General features: G+C 45.2%; 1 protein-coding gene across 1 annotated transcript in view; it reads left to right on the forward strand.

Moving 5' to 3' along the window:
• LOC144599152 (carboxypeptidase B-like) overlaps positions 1-16,996 on the forward strand; it is a 44,472-nt gene that overhangs the window by 18,798 nt on the left and 8,678 nt on the right. The window contains exons 2-7 of the mRNA XM_078409887.1: positions 8,578-8,653; positions 8,752-8,876; positions 9,592-9,694; positions 11,995-12,096; positions 15,340-15,444; positions 16,311-16,421. Of these exons, the coding sequence (XP_078266013.1) occupies positions 8,578-8,653; positions 8,752-8,876; positions 9,592-9,694; positions 11,995-12,096; positions 15,340-15,444; positions 16,311-16,421 (622 nt within the window). The remainder of the gene's footprint in view (positions 1-8,577; positions 8,654-8,751; positions 8,877-9,591; positions 9,695-11,994; positions 12,097-15,339; positions 15,445-16,310; positions 16,422-16,996) is intronic.

Consider the following 16,996-nt stretch of genomic DNA (forward strand, 5'->3'; position numbering starts at 1 on the left):
ATTAGTCCGGTGGTCAAGGGTTATGGGGAGAAAGCGGGAGAATGGGTTTGAGAGGGAAAGATAGATCAGCCACGATTGAAAGGCGGAGAAGTCTTGATGGGCCGAATGGCTTAATTCTGTTCCTATAACTTATGAGCAAAGCATCAAGTGCATGGGAACACTAACTCATGCCAGTTTTCATCCGAGTCGCAAGTTATTTGGAAATATGTCAGTGGTCCTTTATGATTGCTGGGTCTGAATCCTGGAGATCCCTCCCTCCACAACACCGGGGGAAGAACGTTTTATCAGAAGGACAACTGAAGCTCAACTATGAGATTCATCCCCATCTTCTCAAAGGCAATTGTGTTGTCTCTGCTGAACCTGAAAATAACGCCCTCAACTCATAAATACATAAAGTGCCGGCACAGTGGCACAGAGGCACAGAGGCACAGAGGCACAGTGGCACAGAGGTACAGTGGCACAGAGACACAGAGGTACAGTGGCACAGTGGCACAGAGGCACAGAGGTACAGTGGCACAGAGGCCGGTAGAGATGCTGCCTCACAGCACCAGAGTCCAGGGTTCCACTAATTAAACACTACTTAGTTTGCCGAAGACAGTAGGTTTTCACTTTTCACTCCCCCCAAACCAACGAAAACAACGAGCTGAATTGTGAGCTGGTCTCATCAAACTGATCACCTGCTTGTATCCAAGGTGGTCAGTGGTTTTACGTAGAGTTCTCAGCGCCACTGTTTCCAAGACTCATTCCCGGCCAAAGAGAGGAGGAACAAATAGGACATAGAAGAGTACAGCACAGGAACAGGCCCTTCAGCCCACTTTGTCTGTCCTGACTATGATGCAGGATATAGCAGATAGAACATAGAATAGTACAGCACAGAAACAGGCCCTTCGGCCCGTGTTGTCTGTACTGACCATGATGCAGGATATAGCAGATAGAACATAGAATAGTACAGCACAGAAACAGGCCCTTCAGCCCACAGTGCATTGTCTGTACTGACCATGATGCAGACCATAATACATGGAGTTTTGCAGTGCAGCACAACAACAGGCCCTTCAGCCCACAGTGTCTATCCTGACAATGATGCAGGATTTGGCAAATAGAACATGGAACAGTACAGCACAGTTGGTCTTTGGCCCCCGATGTCTGTGGTCACCAAAATACCAAATTAAACAAATCCCATGTGCCTGCACATGGTCTGCAGCCCTCCGTATCCTCCCTGAATTTAGATAGGCCTCTTAATCGTTGTACAGTACATGTTTCTACCACCACCACAGGCAGTGGATTCCAGGCACCTACCACTCTCTGTGTTTAATAAACGTTTGTCATATATCCCTTCAAACGTTCCCTCTCTCACCTTAAAACTGTGCCCTCTAGTATTTGACGCTTCTGCCCTGAGGTAATCTCTGACTACCTACATATGATAAACTCTAGCATAACCAGTGTCCTGCGAATGAGAAAGCAAGAACGGCAAGTTGGCACAGTGGTAGAGCTACTGCCTTACAACGCCAGAGACCCGGGTTCAATCCTGACTATGGGTGCTTGTCTGTATGGAGTTTGTACGTTCTCCCCATGACCTGTGTGGCTTTTCTCCGAGATCTTTAGTTTCCTCCCACATTCCAAAGACGTGCAGGTTTGTGGGTCAATTGGCTTGGTATAAATGTAAAATTGTCCCTAGTGTGTGCAGGGTAATGTTAATGTGCAGGGATCGCTGGTTGGTGTGGACTCGGTGGTCCGAAGGGCCTGTTTCTGTGCTGTATCTCTGAAACTAAAACTAAATAAAGATTTGCATGACATTGTGTTAATAAGTGTATTTATAGTAGTGTATAGTAATAGTGTACAGGGGCTAGGGTAGGCAATTCAGCCCTTCAATCCTGCTCCACCATTTACTACTATCATGGCTGCTCATCCACATTACCACAGTATACCCATTCTCCTCTTTGCCTTTTGTATGGACAGGTGCCAATGTATTTTCTGTAGTTATACTATTATGGGGAAATAGCCCCATGAAACTGTAAAAAAAAGACTTACATAAAACTATTTTATGATGTTTACCCACAAAAGTCTGTTCATCTATTTTGAAACCTTTGACTGTCGGCTATTGTGGACAACTTGTTGGCATACTTGATAATTTATCACGTCTGGTCCTATTTAGCACTGCTTTTTTGTAAGAGCATGACTCTTAAATAAAGTATTCCCTCTATTGTCAGCACTTAACTTCAATAAAAATATTTCAATGTGCAATAACAGTGAGCTGCCTCCATTATTTGAGTAATATGTTACATATCGCAAAAAAATAAATATGGAAACATAGAACATAGAAAATAGGTGCAGGCGGAGGCCATTCGGTCCTTCGAGCCAGCACCGCCATTCATTGTGATCATGGCTGATCATGAAAAGTCTTGCATTTATCCACTAAATTTCAATGCTATGCAATGTCCCAAAGCACTTCAGACAATGAGATTCTCTTTAAAGAGAACCGTTTGGAAAGTCAAGAGTTTGGAACATTTAATGGTCACATGTACCAACAACGGAACTTGATGCAGCATAACAGGCCTACAAACACAATACACATAAATAACATATAATCAACAAAAAAATCAATTAATTCATTAATAACCCCAATCATAGGGCAAATAAAAGCTCAAAGTCTTTAGTGCAAACATAGTTTATAGTTCATAGTTTAGTGCTTTGTGGTGTACATGGTTTTGGGAAGAAGGTAGACACAAAATGCTGGAATTCCTTCTCTCCAGAGATGGTGCCTGTCCCGCTGAGTTACTCCAGCATTTTGTGTCTACCTTCGATTTAAACCAGCATCTGCAGTTCTTTCTTACAGGTTTTGGGAAGAAGCTGTTCTTGAACCTGGTGGTCACGGTTTCAGACTTCTAGACCTTCTTCCCCATGTCATATCATATCATATCATATCATATATATACAGCCGGAAACAGGCCTTTTCGGCCCACCAAGTCCGTGCCGCCCAGCGATCCCCGTACATTAACACTATCCTACACCCACTAGGGACAATTTTTACATGTTAGGAATGAAATGAGAGCGTGGCCAGGGGAGTGTGGGTCTTTGATGACATCGGCTGCCTTTTTGAGGCAGCACCTCCTATAGATCCCCGCAGGTAAATGTAGATCCTAAAGATGAATTCCATAGCTGATAGGGTGCAGCAAACTCCCACTTCAAGAAACGAGATAAATTATCATGTCAGGGAGGAACTGCAGATGCTGGTTTATGCCTAAGATAGACACAACATGCTGGAATAACTCAACGGGTCAGGCAGTATCTCTAGAGAAAAGGAATAGGCAATGTTTCAGGTCAGAACAACCTCTTCAAACTGAAAGCCAGAACAAAACAGGGCCGGCAACAGATGAACTCAGGAAGGGCGGAGTCCATGATGGCCCCATTGAGGGCTGGGAAGAGGTTCTAATGACAGACGTACAAGTGTACGAAGAGTGGGAATAGTAAGATGACTAGGGTGGGGGAGAAAATGTGGGAGGTACTTGAAATTAGAGAAATCAAAAGTCATACCGCTAGGTTGTAAGCTACCCAAGCGAAATATGAGGTGCTGTTCCTCCAATTTGCATGTGGCCTCGCACTGACAGTGGAGGAGGCTGAGGACAGGAAGGTCAGTGGGAGAATGGGAAGGGGAGTTGAAATGTTCAGCAACTGGTAGATCGCGTGGGCCAGCATTTTGTGTCTAACTGTTTAAATCATCATGTCATCATGATCACGATCACAATCAATCACAATCACAATCATACTTTATTAACCAAGTATCTTTTGCAACATACGATGAACTTCATTTGCCATACAGTCATAACAATAAAAAGCAACAGGACACACAAAATACATTTTAACATGAACATCCACCACAGCGACTCCTCCACGTTCCTCACTGTGATGGAAGGGAAAAAAAGTTCAATCTGTTCCTTCTTTGTCCTCCAGTGATCGGGGGCCTCTAGCCTTCCGTTGACGGGACGATCTTGACTCCCGTAGCCGGCGGTGGGCCTTCCTTGTCAGGGCGAGCCAGCTCCTGCATCGGGGGAGGGGATTTCAGCTCCCCCGTGCCAGGCGATCGGACCCCGGGTCGGGACTAGTCGAACCTCTTGCGGCTTTTGGAGTTCCCGATCGGTCTCAATTCGAGACTGCGAGCTCCGCGATGTTAAAGTCCTCAGGCCGTGGTTGGAGCGTCGATCCCAGGCAAGGGACCGCACACTCGGATGGTAAATCCGCACCTGGGGGGCTCAAAGTCAGTCCCAGGCAAGGCCTCCAGGTCCACGATGTTAGGCTACCAAGGCTAACAGAAACACATACCAGGTCAGGCCAGTGCATGGGCTTCAGTGTCAGCTATGGATCTGCTAGAAGTCTATAGATTTAACTCTCATTCAAGCATAAAAATCTAAACTGATATTCCTCTGACTGCCAAAGGAATATCACATTGTCAAAAGAGTCATGTTTCATGAAACATTCTGCCCATATAGGAGGACATATAGGATCCCATGGTATTATGTTGAGGGGAGCAGGTAATTTAAACAGGTTTATCCATAGTTTTCCCTCATCCATAGTTCTCCCTCAACAGATGATCTGCATGTTATCTCAGTCCTGTTTGTGAAAGTTGGCATTGCAATGGTGAGTATACATCAGGACTATTTCATATCCAAATATTTGGAGACACCAGGAACTGCAGATGCTCATTTGTTTTTTTTAAAAGGGCATAAATAGACAATAGACAATAGGTGCAGGAGGAGGCCATTCGGCCCTTTGAGCCAGCACCGCCATTCAATGTGATCATGGCTGATCATTCTCAACCAGTACCCCGTTCCTGCCTTCTCCCCATACCCCCTGACTCCGCTATCCTTAAGAGCTCTATCTAGCTCTCTCTTGAATGCATTCAGAGAATTGGCCTCCACTGCCTTCTGAAGCAGAGAATTCCACAGATTCACAACTCTCTGACTGAAAAAGTTTTTCCTCATCTCAGTTCTAAATGGCCTACCCCTTACTCTTAAACTGTGACCCCTTGTTCTGGACTCCCCCAACATTGGGAACATGTTTCCTGCCTCTAACGTGTCCAACCCCTTAATAATCTTATACGTTTCGATAAGATCTCCTCTCATCCTTCTAAATTCCAGTGTATACAAGCCTAGTCGCTCCAGTCTTTCAACATATGACAGTCCCGCCATTCCGGGAATTAACCTAGTAAACCTAGGCTGCACGCCCTCATAAAGTGCTGGAGTAACCCAATGGATCAGATAGCATCTCTGGAGAACATGGTACACGCCACTGGAGATAAATGGGTCGATTGTGGATAGGGTGAGCAGTTTTAAATACTTGGGAGTCCGCATCGCAGAGGATCTGACGTGGGCAACGCACATTGCCGCACTGGTGGGTAAGGCAAAGCAGCGCCTTTACCACCTTAGACAACTGAGGAAATTCAGAGTGTCTCTGAAGATCCTTCATTGCTTCTACTCTGGGGCTGTAGAGAGCATCCTGTCCGGCAACATTACAGTCTGGTTTGGGAACAGCTCTGCCCAGGACAGGATGGCTCTGCAGAGAGTAGTGCGTTCGGCAGAACGCACCATGGGAACTACACTCATCCCCCTGCAGGACCTATACATCAGGAGGTGCAGATCCAGAGCAAGTAAGATCATGAGGGACCCCTGCCACCCCAGTAACGGACTGTTCCAGATGCTACGATCAGGCAAACGCCTCCGCTGTCACGCTGTGAAAACGGAGAGGATGAGACGGAGCTTCTTCCCACAGGCCATCAGGACTGTCAACTTTTATAAACCCCAGAGACTAAATTTTTGTCAACACTAATAGTAACTTATTAACTTTATTTATATGCTGTAACTGTAATTCTTTTTTGTGCACAACCCGCAGGCATTGCCACTTTCATTTCACTGCACATCGTGTATGTGTATGTGACAAATAAATTTGACTTGACTTGACTTGGATAGGTGATGTTTTGGGTCGAGACCATTCTTCAGGGTGATTGTGGTGGGGGGGAGGAGAAAGCTGGAAAGGAAGGAAGGAAAAAATAAATAAATAAAATGGGTCAACGGGTCAAAATGTGGACGGAAATGGACAGACGCCGTTTCAAGTCAAGGCTCTTCTTCAGACTTCTGCATGGAAACAACCCCTTCAGCCCAACTTGTAGATGCCGCCAGAGATGCCGATCTACTTTAATCTTATTTTCCTGCATTTGGTCCACATCCCACTTTTCCATTCTTATTCATGTACGTGGCCAAATGCCTTTTAGACATTGTGGTTGTACCTGCATCCACCACCTTCTCTGGAAGATCATTCCTTATACCCACCACCGGCTGTGTGAAAAGCTTACCCCTCAGATCTCAGCTAAAATACTCAATCAGTTTTGTGAGGCAGGATTTCCCACACAGAAAACCATACTGAATCAGTCCTGGATCTTTCTAACTGATCATAAATTCGACTCCTAGGATTTAAAAAAAGAGTTTCCATTTCATTTTGAAGTCATCCCTCCCACAAGTTAAGACATTAATCTTCGAGCCAAGCTTAACCTTTTCTTTAGATTTTAGGCTTTAGAGACACAGCGCGGAAACAGGCCCTTTGGCCCATCGGCCAGTGATCACCCCGTACACTAGCACGATCCTACAGACTAAGGACAATTTACAACTTTTTACCGATGCCAATTAATCTACAAACCTGTACGTCTTTGGGGCGTGGGAGGAAACCAGAGCACCCGAAGAAAACCTACGTGGTCACAGGGAGAACGTACAAACTCCATACAAACAGCACCTGTCGTTAGGACCGAACCCGGATCTCTAGCGCTGTAAGGCAGGAACTCTACCACTACGTCACTGTGTCGCCCAAATATATACCGTACATGCGTTCCTATACTACCTTAAAGCTTATTGAATAATGGTCAATGTTGCAAATGGTCCCTCCACACTGCATTCACCACATGGCCATCCTCATTGCCCAACTTAAAGTCAAGTGCAGCACCCTCTCTGGTAGGACTCACTACTTTCTTTAAGAAGCCTTCCTGGAAACATCTAACAGATTCCAGCCCTCTGGTCCCATACGTTAGGCAATCCCTGACCCGTGACCACTCAATCTCTGCTCACGTTGTAGATTTCCGGCATCTGCAGCTTTCTAACGCTCACATTTAGATCCTAATTTTGCAACCCTGCTGGACATATGTATGTGCAGAGAAACCTCTTGCAAAAAGATCCTTTCGAACTACCACCTTGCAATCCAAACCACCTACCTGATTCCCATAAACCTTGTTTATGTGAAACGGCTGCCTGGTCAGATGCTGTTAAAATATGTTTTGTGGAGGTGCCAGTTTTCATCCCATTACGGAGATTAGGGACATTAATTCTTAAAACGAAGGGACTTCAAGGTTGTGCAAGTCATACATTCCACCGTATCAGTCAATAACAAATGTGTTAGGACAGGTGGCAGCTCACATTATCTGTGCAACCCCCAGCGTATAAAAAGGCAGCACCAAGGGAACTGGATTGTCGGAAGGATGAAGGTATTTTGTCTCCTTGGGCTGGTTACAGCCGTCCTGGCTGGTACTAGTCCACAAAGATTCGATGGGTAAGGCAACACGCTTGTACATTGCATCATAATAAATGTGCTTAGGAGTCTAGAAGATCTGACTCTTTGGCTCTGGCCTCCACTTAATGAAGGTTAAAGAACAGGAGCATGGAAACCTTGGCTGTAATTACACCGGGCTTTGTCCACACCACTCCTGTGGGCAACCTTGGTCACCAAACCCAGGGATGGAGTCAGAGCACTAGATCGCTTGGTATGTGGAGGTTGTCCTATCGGGCAAGATTAACCAGGCCCGGCTCACGGTCTCTGGGCGAGAAGAAAGGGAAGTGACCACAATGGGACATTCAGGATTCTGAGTGGGATAAACAGGGTGGATGCTCAGAGGCCATTTCCTGAGACTGGAGATCTTCCAGGATAAGTAGTCAGAGATGTTGAGAAACTCCATTATTAAGAGGGATGTGAACCTACTGCGGATGCCGGTAGATACTGAGTCACTGGGAATATTCAAGGGTTAAGGCCAGTGTAATTATGGACCAAGTGATCAGATAGGACATTGGATTCACCATCCCTAACCATTAGTGGCGCAATGGTAGATTTGCCGCCTCACGGCGCCAGAGACCAGAGTTCGAATCTGACCACGGATGTCGTCGGTACGGAGTTTGCATGTTCTCCCTGTGACCTGCATGGGTTTTATCCGGGTGCTCTGGTTTTGTCCCACATTCCAAAGACGTACAGGTTTCTAGGTTAATTGGTTTCTGTAAATGGTCCCTAGTGTGTGGGTGATCGTTGGTCAGTGCGGACTCAGTGAGCCAAAAGGCCTGTCTCTATGCTGTATCTCTAAACTGAACTAAACTAAACTAAACTCAAAGGCCAAGGCCAGGAGACCTTTGGATCCAGTGATCAGATAGGACATTGATTAACCATATGTTACTGAATAATTGATCAGGCTTGGAGGACCATTTGGCCCACATCCTGCTCCTGTCTCTTTGGGGTTCACTGGCCATTCATGTTCTGCCATTTTGTTTCCTTGCAAAGGGAGAAGGTGTTTCGCGTGAAGCCAAACAGTGAATCGGGCGTGGGTTTTGTAAGAAGCCTGGCTGATTTCGCAACGGTATGACCTGAAGATCTAAACCTCTCAAAGGTGCTTCTCAGTGGGGGAAAGAAATGAGCAAAAGAACTCACTCTCTCTATTTTACTCACTCTATCCAGGTTGATTTATGGCAACCAGATTCCTTCGACCAAGTGGCGACGGATGTCACTGTGGATTTCCGCGTTAGCGCCGAGGATGCAGCGAATGTTCAAGAGCTTCTGGAAGAGAGTGGCTTAGAATATGAGTACGTTTTCTTGAACCTCCAATGTTTCAGTTCACATGGGGCTGTCAATATCCTGCTGCTCGACGGCACAGTGGCGCAGTGGTAGAGTCGCTGTTTTACAGCTCCAGAGACCCGGGTTCAATCCTGGCTAGGGGGGCTGACTGTACGGAGTTCATACGTTCTCCCTGTGTCCACGCAGGTTTTCCCCGGGTGCTTCGGTTTTCTCCCGCATTCCAAAGACATACAGGTTTGTGGGTTAATTGGTCTCTGTAAAAATTGTAACTTGTCTCTAGTGTGTAGGGTCGTGCAGGTGTACAGGGTGATCGCTGGTAGCTTGGACTCGATGGTTCAAACCGCATGTTTCTGCTCTGTACCTCTAAAGTCTAAAGTCAAATGTCTAAACCTGTGGAGGGAAATGGACAGACAACATTTTGTGTCGGGGTTCTTCTTTAGACTGTCAATGTCCCTCCACAGATGCTGCCTGACTCATTGAGTTCCTCCAGCAGTTCATTATTTGCTCAAAACTCCAAAATCTTGTCCCTGTAACCCAGTTCCAAATCCTTCTTTCACCTGCGACCTCCCAACACTTACAGCACTATCTTTGGATGTAGTAAATGTTTACGAAGGCAAAGTGCTGAAGCTAGTCATAATTATATAGTCGTAATTTAATTTTCTCTCTCTCTCCCCGTCCCACCCCCATCTGCCATCACCTTCCTTCCCCACCAACCACCTCCAGTGTTTTGATTGAAGACCTGCAAACAATGATTGATCAACAACTGGACAATAAGGAGCGATCAGCCTCTGTGCACAGTTACATGAAGTACAATGACATGGAAACGGTGCGTCTTGCTCTCATGAGGGAATTTGGGGTGCCAAAGAACTGCTGGATAAGTTGTGTAAGACGTAGAGTTGAGAAGTACACTGGATGTCCAGGGCTTCGTAGATGGTCATCTTGACATCAGTAAGCAGAATCTCCACTAAAATAGAAATAGAACATAGAACAGTAAAACAGGGAAACAGGACTAGGAATAGGAGCAGGCCCTTCAGCCCACGAGGTCTGTGCCGGCTATAATCTAAAACCTCTGGACCCCTTCCGCCACCCGCGTCGTTTTACCAGTTCCACAGTTCTCCACATTGTTTTCAATAGACAATAGACAATAGGTGCAGGAGGAGGCCATTCGGCCCTTCAAGCCAGCATTCAATGTGATCATGGCTGATCATTCTCAATCAGTATCCCGTTCCTGCCTTCTCCCCATACCCACTGACTCCGCTATCCTTAAGAGCTCTATCTAGCTCTCTCTTGAATGCATTCAGAGAACTGGCCCCCACTGCCTTCTGAGGCAGAGAATTCCACAGATTTACATCTCTCTGACTGAAAAAGTGTTTCCTCATCTCTGTTCAAAATGGCCTCCCCCTTATTCTTAAACTGTGGCCCCTGGTTCTGGACTCCCCCAACATTGGGAACTTGTTTCCTGCCTCTAACGTGTCCTACCCCTTAATAATCTTATATGTTTCTATAAGATCCCCTCTCATCCTTCTAAACTCCAGTGAATACACATTTTCCTCTTGAATTCACATGTTCCCTAGTAAACATCAGGCTTCACAGGCACTGTCCTGCCTGAGGTCATTTGCCTGATTGTTTCTGGTCTTTTCTTGCCTCCAGCTCTTCATCTCCCCTACCCCTCCCCCTCCAAGGGTCCCAGACTAAAACATCATTTAGCCTTTTTCTCTGAGATGCTGCCTGGTCTGCTGAGTTACTCCACCACTTTGTGTCTGTCTTTGGTATAAACCAGCATCTGCAGTTCCTTGTCTCTACATAATCTAAAATAATCTTATCCATCTGCACATGATCCATATCTTTCCATCCGCATGCATAGAATCTTGGCCCATAGAAGTTGGGAGGTTATGTTACAGTTGCATAGGACATTGGTGAGGCCACATTTAGAGTATTGCGTCACCATGTTATTGGAAAGATGTTGTTAAGCTGGAAAGGGTGCAGAGAAGAGTTTCGAACATGAGGGCCAACTTTTTCATTCCGGGGGTGATGGATATATGGAACAAGTTGGCAGAGGAGGTAGTTGAGGCAGCATTTTAAAAAACACTTGGACAGTGCATAGATAGGAAAGGTTTAGAGAGATATGGGCCAAACATGGGCATATCGGACCATCTTAGATAGGGCATCTTGGTCGACACGGCTGAGCTGGGCCGAAGGTCTGTTTCTGTGCTGTATGACTGTGACTGTGACTGTGTCTCTGTGACTCTATCACAATGCCAGCAATTGTGCCTGGGTAGATTAATAATCATTGCACTTTCAATTAACTGGTTGCATGTGATATGCACTTTAATGTGCTGGAAGGGCATGAAAAGGTGTTGGTATAGGTTTATTATCATCATGTGAACCGAAACACAGTGAAAGACTTTGTTTGTGAGCTATCATACTATGCATAAGTACAATCAAGTTGTGCAAAGTGAAAAAAAAGATGCAGAATATAATGCTATAGCGTAATAATGTTATAGTTGCAGAGAAAGTGCAGCTAAAACAAGAAAAAGTGCAAGGGCTTCAATGGGATAGGTTGGGAGATTGGATCGGCACCCTGAGTTTATGAGAGGACAGTTCAGTCGTCTGATAACAGTGGGGATGATGTTGTACCTGAAGCTGGTGGTACATGCTTTCAACCTTTTGTATCTTCTGGCTGATGGGAGGGGGGGGAGAAGAGGGAATGACCAGTGTGTGAATGGTGCTTTGTTATGTTAACTGCTTTCCCGAGGCAAGGAAATGATAACAATAACATTTCATTGTGTAGGAAGAAACTTCAGATGCTGGTTTAAACCAAAGATAGACACAAAATGCTGGAGTAACTCAGCGGGACAGGCAGCATCCCTGGAGTGAAGGAATGGGTGACATTTCGGGTCGAGACCCTTCCTCAAACTGTTCTTCAGGCCTCGATTTATATTTCAGTCTCTGGCATAGAACACGGTGCCACAACCTCCAGTGTGCAGAGAGTTACTATTGAGAGCAGTTAACACTTCATAAACACCTTTGTGGGGGCATTTGCAATACTGGGCAATGTGTGTTAAGGTTAATGACTAAATCTTGTCTTTACATTTTTTTTAAATGTTCCATTTTCATCTGAAACAGATCAACGCCTGGATTACCAGCACTGTCGCCAGAAATGCAAACATGATGTCTCTCACAGAAATCGGAACCAGCTATGAAGGAAGGCCAATCTATGTCATCAAGGTAGCTGCAGTTATTTCTTTGAATATTTTTGCTTAGTTTAGGTTAGTTTAGAGATACAGTGTGGGAACAGGCCCTGCGGCCCACCAAGTCCGCACCGATCAGCAACTACCGCACACACTAGTTCAATCCTATACACTAGGAATAATTTACAGAAGCCAATCAACCTAAAAACCTGTACGCCTATGTCATGTGGGAGGAAACCGGAGTACCCGGAGAAAACCTGCCAGTCACAGGGAGAACATACGAACTCTGTACAGACATCATTCGTAGACAGGATTGAACCCAGGTCTCTCTGAGGAAGAACTTTTTCAGTCAGAGAGTGGTGAAGGTGTGGAATTCTCTGCCTCAGAAGGCAGTGGAGGCCAGTTCGTTGGATGCTTTCAAGAGAGAGCTGGATAGAGCTCTTAAGGATAGCGGAGTGAGGGGGTATGGGGAGAAGGCAGGAACGGGGTACTGATTGAGAGTGATCAGCCATGATCACATTGAATGGCGGTGCTGGCTCGAAGGGCTGAATGGCCTCCTCCTGCACCTATTGTCTATTGTCTATTGTCTATTGTGATGTGAGGCAGCTGCACCATTGCCCTGTTTAATTTAGTTTTGAAACACAGAGGGGAAACAGGCCCTTTCACCCACTGAATCCACGCCGACCTTTGATCACCCGTCCCCACTAGTTTCTCATCCACTCCCGACAAACTAGAGGCTATTTAAGAGGTCAATCAACCTACAAACCTGCACGTCTTTGGGATGTGGGAGGAAACCAGTGCACACGGAGGAAACCTGCGCGGTCACAGGTAGAATGTGCAAACTCCACACAGACAGCACTCGAGGTCAGGATTGAACCTGGGTCTCTGGCTCTGTAAGGCAGTAGCTCCACCAGCTGGCCCAGAGTGCAGTGAGGAACAATTATGTAAAGGTTACAGAGGTCAAATCTAGTCTGTTTGATGGAAACAGCTAAGTTGTTAGAAATATCTGGGAAATATATGTGAACCATATTTGACTTAGAGAAAGGAATCAATGGTTCAATGGTGCTTTATTTGTCACCGAGGTACAGTGAAGTTCATTTTTGTATACAGGTCAGTACAGGTATCACTATACATAAGCACTTAGATCCATCTTAGATAAGCATCTCAGATACAGGACAAGTGTATAGCAGTAGTACACTGAGACGGTATACAGAGTCACCAGTTTTTGGCTCCATTTTCAAGTCCTCCGTTTTCAAATCAGGGTATTTAATGCAATCCAAGCATACCTGAAATAAATGCAAGTTGATCATTTAGAGAGCTTATTTGCAGAAAAGGTTTATATTTCCAGAATGAGCGGAACTGATAAGCTTAAAACAGTACAATAATGGAATTTGTGTAAGAAGGAACTGCAGATGCTGCTTTAAACCGAAGATAGACACAAAAAGCTGGAGTAACTCAGCAGGACAGGCAGCATCTCTGGAGAGAAGGAATGGGTGACATTTCGGGTCGAGTTACTCCAGCTTTTTGTGTCTATCTTCACAATAATGGAATTATTCCTTAAGCATTTTGAAGAAGAGTTTATGATATTGGTATTGGTATTGGATTGGTATCGGTATTGATACTGATATTGTTATTGATATCGGTTCATTATTGTTACCTGAGACAGAGCAGAAACCTTATTTTGTGTGTTATCCAGGCAGATCACACCACACGTGAGGGCAATCAAACCTTACACGAGTCCAACAGGTAGTACAAAATAGAAAATAAACAACGTGCAAATTATAGTGTTACAGCCAGAGAGAAAGTGCAGATAAAAAAATGCAAGGTTTGCAACAAGGTAGATTGGAAGATCAGAAATACATCTTGAGCATCAAGATGTACTGTTGTGCGGAGTTTATTCGTTCTCCCTGTAACTGCGTGGGTTTTCTCCGGGTGCCCCAATTTCCTCCCAAATTCCAAAGACATGCAGGTTTGCAGGTTATTTTGGCTTCCGTAGATTGTTCCTAGTGCGTTGGATAGAACTAGTCAATAGTCAATAGTCAATAGTCGTTTATTTGTTACATACACATAAATGTGTAGTAAAATGAAACATTACCCGCAGTTGAACAATAAGACCAATAAGATTAATCAATAAAAATGCAATAACACATACAATCACAACTAACACCAAACAAAAAGAAACATCCATCACAGTGAGTCTCCTCCAGTCCCTCCTCACTGTGATGGAAGGCCAGAATGTCTTTTTCTCTTCCCTGCCGTCTTGTCCCGCGGTGAGGCTGTTGGAGTTGCCACGTCGGGGCGGTCGGGGCTCCCGATATTGAAGCCCCCGCTGGGCGGTGAAAAAAAATCCCGCGGCCTATTTCAGGCCGCGCCGGATGGTGAAAGGTCCGTGGCGGGCCGACCCAAGCCCCGCGATTCGGGGCGGGCGGACACGTTGCCTCTGCCGCTGCCGGAGCTCCCGATGTCGGCCCCCATCCAGGGGCCTGCGGGCTTCCGACGTCCACGCGGCCCGCGCCGGAGCCTCCGGAGACGAGTCGCAGCCGTTCCCGCAGCATTCGCAGGCAGCCAGCGCCGCAGGTGGTGAGTCCGGACCGCGGGCTCTGCGGACCAGAGACCCAGGTGGTCCCAGGTGCATGGCCGGTGGTAGGCCGCAACGGGAACGGAGACACGATACAGAACACAGGTCGCGTCTCCGTTCTGGAGAGAGAATGTTACAGTTACAGTTCCCGTTCCCTCCCCTCCCCCCCCCCCCCAAAACATAACATACAACACTACATCATATTAACACTACAATTGAGACAAAAACAACAAAAAACACAAAAGACAGACGGACTGCAGGCAAGCCGCAGCTGCGACGGCAGCGCTGTGTATGGATGCTTGTGGTTGGAGTGGACTCGGTGGGCCAAAGGGGCTGTTTCCATGATCTATCTCTAAAACTAAAACAAATCATTTGATCCAACCAAAGAATACCTGAAATAAATGCAAGCTGATCATTTTCTGTGACAAATTTGCAGAAAAGATTTTTATTTCCGCAATGAGTGGAACTGAGCCACTTGATACAGTAAAAATAGAATGGTTTCTTATGCACTTTGGAAGAAGACTTAGAGGCAGGTAGATTAGGCACTGGAATGGTTGGGGTGATCCCAGTGCATCTGCCTCACCAACTGAAAAGACAGATTGAGCAGATGAGGTAAGGCCACCTTTTATTACATCCAGCTCCTCATTGATATATGTCCATGCTATGAAAATAAATGACTGTTTATTTCATTCTTTGTTAAAGATCGGCAAGAAAACAAGTCAAGCTAAACCGGCGATCTTTATGGACTGTGGAATGCATGCAAGGGAGTGGATTTCTCCAGCATTTTGCCAGTGGTTTGTGAAGGAGGTCAATATAAAAATTTAGCTGTTTAAATTTTGATATAGATTGTTAAAAATAATATATGACTGAGTTATGCCACAACTAATATACATGTCCAAGACTGCTAGTGTGTGTTAACGTGTTATTAACGTGGCAATACCTTAAAGTAATAAAAAGCAACTGCAGATGTTGGTTTATACCATAGATAGGCACAAAATGCTGGATTAACTCAGTGGGTCAGGCAACATCGCTGGAGAATGTGGATAGGCGACGTTTCAAGATCGTTCTTCAAAGTTATGAGAAAGGGTGAAGGGCCCCGACCCGAAACATTGCCATTTTCTCCAGAGATGCTGTCTAACCAGCTGAGTTACTCCAGCACTGGGTCTCGATGATATAAAGTATGTTGCCAACCAGACAGCCAAGTTCTGTCACCAGGTAATGATCAACAGGTTTGTTTATTTTAGTGCAACGTTCTTTATTCCATTACTCTTTATTCTGAACTTAGAAACATACCTTCAAATTATGTTTTAGATTGTGAGCACCATGGATATCAACGAAATCAAATGTTTCCTCTCATGTAATAATTGAGCACAAACACACAAACCCTACAATGTGAGGTGGTGAGTCTATACTCAGTGCACAATGTGTTGTGAGTCAATAGCCAACAAGAGAATAAACAGATTCATGTAAATGATTGATGTAAATGCAACACCTATTTAAACTGCAAGATTGTTCTTATTTTCACAGAGCCAATTATTTCCTGCAAATAAAATTAGCTTCTGCAGTGAAATCTTTATTTATCAATATAAGGCCTCATGGGCATTTTAATATCAATAGTCTATTCAATATAAGACCTGTACTTTGTGGATGAGGAATATGTCTATCATCTCTAGGCCACGGATACTTATGGATCGGATCCCACTATTACCCACATCCTGGACTCTGTGGACATCTTTATTGTCCCCGTTATCAATGTTGATGGATATTCCTACACCTGGTCAAACGTAAGTATCATAACAGTATTAAAAGATGGAAAATGTTTACTACAATTACATTCACTTTGGTTTAGATACAACGCGGAAACAGACCCTTCGGTCCACTGAATCCACACCAACCAGCAAACTCCACATATTAACGCTATCCAACACACTCGGGACAATTTACATTTATACCAAGCCAATTAACCTACAAACCTGTACGTCTTTGGAGCGTGGGAGGAAACTGAAGATCTTGGAGAAAACCCATGCAGGTCACGGGGACTCACAGATTCATAGTCATAGAGCAGAGATTCATACAGCGTGGAAAAAGGCCCATCAGCCCAACCTGCCCACACCGCCCAACATATCTAACCTACACTAGTCCCACCTGCCTGCATTTGGCCATATCCCCCTAAACCTGTCCTATCCATGATCCTGTCTAAATGTTTTTTAAACATTGTGATAGTACCTGCCTCAACTATCTCCTCTGACAGCTCATTCCATACACCCACCACCCTTTGTATGAAAAAGTTACCCTTCAGATTCCTATTAAATCTTTTCCCCCCTCACCTTAAATCCATGTCCTCTGGTTCTTGATTCCG

This window comes from Rhinoraja longicauda, chromosome 13 (genome assembly GCF_053455715.1).
Source record: "Rhinoraja longicauda isolate Sanriku21f chromosome 13, sRhiLon1.1, whole genome shotgun sequence".
Classification (NCBI taxonomy): Eukaryota; Metazoa; Chordata; class Chondrichthyes; order Rajiformes; family Arhynchobatidae; genus Rhinoraja; species Rhinoraja longicauda.